Source organism: Elephantulus edwardii, unplaced genomic scaffold (assembly GCF_000299155.1).
Source record: "Elephantulus edwardii isolate Elephantulus edwardi_28Jun2011 unplaced genomic scaffold, EleEdw1.0 scaffold00072, whole genome shotgun sequence".
Lineage (NCBI taxonomy): Eukaryota > Metazoa > Chordata > Mammalia > Macroscelidea > Macroscelididae > Elephantulus > Elephantulus edwardii.
The window spans coordinates 1,403,456-1,410,729 of NW_006399822.1; the positions used below are offsets into that span (position 1 = coordinate 1,403,456).

General features: G+C 59.3%; 1 protein-coding gene across 1 annotated transcript; it reads right to left on the bottom strand.

Moving 5' to 3' along the window:
- Window positions 1–1,581: 1,581 nt before the first annotated feature.
- On the bottom strand, window positions 1,582–2,601 carry FOXL1 (forkhead box L1). Its single transcript, XM_006888865.1, has one exon. The coding sequence runs from the start codon at window positions 2,599–2,601 to the stop codon at window positions 1,582–1,584; it is 1,020 nt and encodes a 339-aa protein (XP_006888927.1).
- Window positions 2,602–7,274: the final 4,673 nt, after the last annotated feature.

Genomic DNA, 7,274 nt, shown 5'->3' on the forward strand with positions numbered 1-7,274 from the left:
TTCATGCCTTTTTTTTTTAACTAATCCACATCAGATAAAACTTACTCAGCCTTTGGTAAGTCAAATCTCACAGCATTTCCCCAACACACACAAACACACACACACACACACACACACACACACACACACAGTCACTGTAAGACACTGGATGCTTCAGCCTAGAAAGTCTCAGGCTGAAGAGGCTGCGGAGTCTCAGTGTTCCCAGGTCCTTCCTGCGCAGCTGGCCAGCCCCTCCCACCTCCCTGACCTCAGGAGTCACCTGGTCAAAGTGATTATTTAACTGGAGCTGAAGCCTGGCCAGGGGGCCTGGAGGAAGGGGGCAGGGAGGGCAGGCCAGGACGTCTGGAGGAACCAACTTCATCAAGGCTCCCTTTTGGGGTCCAGATCCTTCAGACATGGCACATCCCTCCATCTGCTTTAAAGTTGGTTTCCGCTGACTTGTTTGGTTAAAAATAGAACTCCGGTCCTATAATGTAAACCAAGCTTGACCCATGAAAACTGAAGGAGACTATAATCTGATGTTGTATGTGGGGGCATCTTCCCTCTCCCTGCAGCCCCCTCGGGCCTCTCTGGAAACCGTTTGACCCCTTAACAACAAAAAGGGGCTCCTCTGATGGCTTAATGGTGAGGAGCTGAGCTGTGACCCCAAAGATCGGAGGTTCGAAGCTAACTGCTTGAGGGAGAATGATGAGCAATCTCCTCTGTGCATTTTACAGCCTTTGGAAACCCACCGAGGGTCAGCTGGGTCAGTTCCAACTCACACCCACCAAGCCGCAGGGAAGCACTGGGGCCGCTGCCATTAGCGATTACAGTCACAGCTTGGTGGTCCAAAGCGGGGTCCTCTGCACAAGGGAACCCAGAGGCTTCGGGGAGCAGTCCTCATTATAAGTCAGGGACCAAGCAGAGGAAGCTCGTGCACAGGTGAGAGAGAGAGAGGGAGGGAGGGAGGGAGGGAGGGAGGGAGAGAGACAGAGACAGAGACAGACAGACACAGACAGACAGAGAGAGAGAGAGAGACAGAGACAGTGACTGTCTAGACGTGGGGTCAACGGTGTGGCTAATCCCAATCTTCTCACCGTCCTCTTTGACTCTACTTGGGCAGAAGGTTACAAGGAGAATCTGAAAAGCAGGGACAGTCCTGTGTCCCCAAGACCTGAAACCGGAGAAAAAACCCAGGCACCGAGCAGACCGGGTTGGTGGGAGACCAGCCTGGTCCACACACCAGCACCCCGCTGGCGACAGCGGTTAGACTATGGAGCGACCTCGTTGCTGTCAGTCCCTGCCTCAGGTTGTCGAGGTGTTCCGGTCCCCAGGAGGCACAGGACGTGGGCGGCTGGCGGAAGGAGACGGCCTGAGAGGGACCTGGGGCCCGGACAATGCACGCTGGAGAGAAGGAAAGCTGGGTCCCGGCGGAGGTCGGTCTGTCGCTCCTCTGCGAGTCGGCTGAAAAAGGTCCGCTGGAGAGGCGCAACCAAGCCCCAGAACCTCCTGTCAGCGGAGGAAGAGACAATTCGTGAAGGATCCTAGCTGTTTCCCCCACAGGGCTGGGGGCGAGCAAGGGGGTCCGCATCCCTGCGGGCTTCACGGGAAGTGAAACAATGCGTCCGAGGGCTGCAGGGGGACATAGGAGAGAAAGGGGATCCCGAGCTGGTAGAAGCCACCCTGCACGTGCGGGTCGAGCATCAGCGAGGCGCTGAAGGGCGGGCAGAGGCCCGGGGAGCTGGTGAGCAGCGAGGCGGCTGCCCCTCCGCCTGGGCCCGACTTGGAAGCCCCCGGAAGCTCGTCCCCCGCAGCGGGCTCGGGGCTTGGCCTCCCCGCCAGGATGCTGTCTATGCTGAAGCTCTTGGCCTTGACGGCGCCTTTCGGAGAGCTGCGGGAGACGGGGCGCGCCGGACACGCGGGGCTCTCCGCTGTGCGCCCTGGCTGGCCCCCGACCACGGCCGCTGCGCCCTGGACAACATCGCGGGCATCCTCGTCTGAGGACCCGGTCCTGGGCCAGGGAAGAGGCGGCGGCAGAGCCGGCCGGCCTGGGGCTGGTGAACGCCGCCCGGGTGGCCCTTTCCCGGGGTTGGGGGTGGCAGGGCCGGGGCGTGCTCCCCGGGTCGCTGGCTCCGGCTGTGACTCAGCGCGGGCCCTCTTGGTCTCAGGCGCGGCGGGGCCCGGCTTGGGCTTCCTCTTGCGGCGCCGGTAGTTGCCGTTTTCGAACATGTCCAGGCAGCGAGGGTCCAGCGTCCAGTAGCTGCCCTTGCCTGGCCGGCCTTTCTCGCGCGGCACCTTGACGAAGCAGTCGTTGAGCGAGAGGTTGTGGCGGATGCTGTTCTGCCAGCCCTGCCGGTTGTCGTGATAGAAGGGGAAGCGGTCCATGATGAACTGGTAGATACCGTTGAGCGTGACCCGCTGCTCCGGCGCGTCCTGGATGGCCATGGCAATGAGCGCGATGTAGCTGTAGGGCGGCTTCTGCGGGGGCTCGGCACGGCCCGACGTGGTCAGCGCGGCCGCAGGGGCGAAGGCCAGGGGCAGCCCAGGCCGCTCGGGGCCGTACAGGTAGAGCAGGGGCGAGGCGGCCAGCGCCGGCAGGCGAGGGCAGAAGACGTGGCTCATGGCGCACGGAGCCGGCGCGGCGCTCCCCGCGCTCAGGGACGGCGGCCCGCGCCACCAGGGCCCTCCCGGGGAGCCCGAGCCGCCTGCTGCTCCGCGCTCCCCTGCCGCGCCGCGCTCTGGCCCTCCTTCATGGCCTTAGAAATGTTAAATAATTGTTGTAAGTTTGCTATTATATGTTGACTTAGCGCTGGAAAATAAATTGTCTATGATAAACAGTCGCTGTGTTCCCAGCCCACCCACATTAATTAAAATTTCATTGCTGAAAAACTGCAAGCTTCTCCCTCCACGTGTCTTTTTGATACCAGCCAATCGGTTTCGGGGCTATTCCTTCATTTGTTTATAGAATTAGTCTGTTGATAAGTCCGCCCACCCAAGTTGAATCAAGCTGTGTTTATTTGGAAAAATTTCCGGGCACCCAATATATAAACGCACGGATCTGATGTTTGAAATATCACGTCCCCTCGACGCTGTAAGCACACGTAGCAAGGAGGCAGAGTGTACACGGAGGCGGCTCGCAGGGATCCGCAGGCCGGGGTGGCTGAGGTGGGGAGGCTGAGGGGGCCAGGGCGAGCCAGCCTCCTCCAAAAGCACTTTTTCTTCTAGAGGCTTAGTAAGTGACCGGGAGATAGTAACGTGCCTCCCAGAGAGGAGACCCTCTCAAGTTTTCAGAGGTCTTGGGATTTGGGGTGGGGAGGGAGGAGGGTTTCCACACAGAATGGGGTGTCTGATAGGCACCAGACATCATCTAGAAGCATTTACTAAGAGCCTAGTATCCCCACGTGTCCCCAGCCCATCCCACGCTGGGGCGTGTGCCCAGTGGAGGAGACTGAGGAGGTGGCAGGGGTACAGATTACCGGGGCTGAGCTCTGCTTGCCAAGGTTTGCAAAGGGACCCCGTTAGGACAGATGGGTGGTAGGGTGGGGACAAAGGTCCTACTGGCTGAGGCTTCAAGCAAGGAGCTCCATAAAAGGGGAAGGCCGAAGCTGGGCGGGAGGGCTGGTATTTGTGAATGCGGGCCTGTTGCTTTATGTCCTGAGCTTTCCTGTTTATAACAAGGAGGGGTTGTAACAACTTTACAAGTGCGCGCAGCTGGCCCGTGATTACACTGAGCATTTGGGAAGCAGGCTCCCCTGCCCCCCCACGCCCCCACCTTGGGGTGTAGCAGGCACCCTGCCCTCTCACTTTGCAACTGGCCACGTCGGAGTTGGAAACAAAACCTCTGGAGGATGAGGATGCTGATTGGGACGGAGGGGTCTTTTACTCCCCCTGCGCTATGGGATGTGGGGGCGGGCGTGTAGCGTTGACTCTGTCCTGTTTATGAACCTTATGGATGTTTTCAAGAGGAAAAAAATATAAAAAGCACGTAGGGTAACGGAATCCAAGTGTCCCTGGGTAAATCCGGAAGACTGGCCAAGGAGGTGGGCAGTCTGGGTGAGGACCAGGTGAAGAGGCTGCGGTAGGGCACAGTGAGGATCCTCTACCACCAACCAGAAGAGGCGACACCAGGTCTGGGATGGCGGTAAGGCTCAGGGTGACCTTGAACACGGGGAAGCAGGTAGAGCCCCACTGCATAATGAGACCAGCAGGCACCACATGGGACACGCGGCCAGTAGGACAAACGGGACCAGTAAGTTGGAAATGCCAGGAAAGGAAGTCACCATCGTGTCAGGAACACGGTTGGGTGCAGACACCGTGTACGGCAGCGCCAGGTGGTCCCGGACACTTGAGGCTGTGCCACTCTTCCAAGCCAGCAGAGGACTGGCCAGGATGGGTGTCATCCTCGCTCTCAGGGTAGAGAACCAGAATGGCCCCCATCTGGGAAACTCACAGTGTCCCTCCAGCGCGTCGCTCCCCAAGTTCACGTTGAAGGGGTGCCACTATGCACCACCCCACCCCGCAGCCCCCTTGGGATCGTACTGGGCACCTTTAGCCCAGGGCACACAACCCAGCCTCCCCATACGTGCGCTGTCCAGGCAAAGTCTCCTTAACTCTAAAGCACATTGGAGCCTCACTTGCTGTATTAACAACAGTGCGGGATCGAGCCGAGGGCGGGACGCAGGCGGGGCCCCGCGCGGTTCAGGAGGAGTGGGCGGGGCGCGGGCGCCAAAGGAAGGGAAACCCCGCGTCTGCTCGCGGCTTGGAGCCGCGCACGGGACCCTGTGCCTTTGTGGACATTTTCTACCACTCAGGGGGTAGTATTCAGCCTCAGGACTCCCGGCGTCCCCGTTGGGCTCTAAGCCAGGTTGGGGGGGGGGTGGGAAGGAGCGTGTAACTTGAGCCGATGATGAGCGGCGGCACGCTGGGCCGGTTTTCCGGGGAGCGCAGGGCACAGCCCTTAGCGTCTGAGCGCTGATGCGCCCTCGTGCGGAGCTCAGTTGGGAGTGGACGCCGGAGGCCCAGCGGAGGGCAGGAGAGCTTGGGAGACTGAGGGCCGAAGGACTGTCCCCGGAGAGGTAGATGAGGCCACCTTGGAAGCGCCCTGCGGGTTCGCGGGGAGGTGCGCCCACTCTGGAGAGGGCGGGTGGGAGCGCATCTCTGGCCTTTAGGGAGGCCTTGCGACTTCTCGCGACCCGGTACCAGTTCTGATGTCACCGCAGAACGCCCATTCAATGTTAGACTAGGACAGATAGATGTCCTGTCCCCAGTCCCCAGACAAGGAGAGCGGTGCTCTTAGGGACCTGGGGCAGATCCGAGGGACCAGAAAGCTAAGAGACCTGAAGGCCGGGAGGAGGGGAAGGAGCGCTTCCCCGCAAGCGCGAGAACTGCAAGGTCCAGCCATGGAGCGCTCGCGGGCATCCAGGCCCTTCAGTGCAAACACCTGCACTGCTTCTCCAGGTGTGAAGGCAGCTACGCTTCGGTGAGAGCTCGGGTGGGTACATCTCTACCAGGCGATTGTGCGGCCTCTGTGAGGCTGTGAACTCCGAGAAGCTGGCGCAGGACTTGGGCGGGTCACTCACTTACTGTCCACCAGAAACGCTCAAGACGATGACACTAACTGATAAAAACACGGATCATTCCCGAGAACTCAGGGCCAAGTCCTAGTTGACCTTCCAGCGGGTTTTCAGAGGCAGGACATCCCATGAGAGGCGTTTGCTCATCTTTGCTCCTTCGGAGAAGCTGGTGGATTCGAACCTCCTGCCTTCATTGTTAGAGGCTGCTGCGAACCATACAATTCACAGCGATCCTATGAACAACAGACCTGACCCCCGGCCTGGCCTGTGCCATCCTCACTGATGCTCCAGCCAGTGTCACCCCACCTGTCGACGGCCACCTCTCCAAGCATCATGTTCCTTCCTCTCCAAGGTGAACTGCTGTGTGTCAGCGCCCTTAAGTCATCCCGTCCTCCCGGCACTCATGACCAGGGAACACTTTGATCATTCTCATCCTTAAGTCCAGGAAACTGAGGTCCGTCCATAAAGTCAACTTGCCCAAGGCGGGGAGGGCACACACCACGGTGGGCCTACTCCAGAACCAGGAAAACCGGCCCAGTGAGGCAAAGGCACGAGTGGGCTCCTGGGGGCCTAGGATGTTCTCCCCATAACATAACCATCACAGCAAGGGAGGGGGTGTATGAATCCCCCCATTGCATAGATGAGGAAATTGAGACTCAGGCAGTCAACAGCTGGAGGTCAGAGGAGTGGACACAGCAGAGGACACAGGAGAGGAGGGGAACACATACTGTGGGCGCAAATCCTCCTAATGTTTACGTGGTCCAGGGACCTGGGCTGAGAGAGAAAGGAGAGACACAGAGACCAGAGACAGGTGCCCGGTGAGGACTAGAGGGGGCTGGGAGGCTACCAGGAGCACTGCAGTCCTTTGGAGCAGAGCGGCAAGATTTGAGGTGATTTATAAATACCGAGTCTCTCTCAGGATCCCATTTTAGACCAGCTGCCCCCCACCCCACCCCTTCCCCACTGACTGGAAAAGAGCAAAGGCAGAGGCTGCCACTTGGTGTTGGGGCAGCCTGACATTCTGCACTGGCAGCTGGTGGCATTTAAAGAAGCCTGGAGAGAGAGGCACAGCACCCCCAGACCAAATCACTGCCCTGTTTACAGCTCACCTTGTTCTCAGAAACAGTGAAGCCCCCTTTCCACTCCCAGGTCAGGGGCCTGCAGGCACGCACACACACGTGCTTATAGGGACCTGAGATTAAAGGTTTAGAACAATTCTCGCAACTACCACTGGAGAATCTCCAGGGTGGACAGCCTTTTGGCCACACCACTGGGTCCTTGTCCAGCTGGTACAGCAGCCGGAGGCATAGGTGACACACGGGAGGTCCACGGGACCAGCCTTGGGCTGCCATAAAAGTAACTACAGGTCGAGTAGAAGCCGGGGCTTGGGGACAGCCAGGGCAGTGGCTTCCAAAGGGGCTTTCTGGCCTCCTGTCTCCCAGCATGGCCGGTGCCCACAGGGCCTCCCCAGTGCACAGCGGCCCTCCAGGGGACTGTAGGACAATGGCCCCATCCTCTCCAACCCCAGTCCTTTAAAGGGGTCACACCAGTCTGCTAGCCCCCTGCTAACCCATGCTCCTCTGTGTAAGTCTGTTTCTCACAGGCGGGCCCCAAGATTAGTGTCCAAATTGTCGTCACAAGCTGGACAGGGGGCAAACGGCAAGGGGTCTGAGAGGCAAATGGTGTGGGTCATGCCACCATTGCCTGCACTGGAGAGGGAAA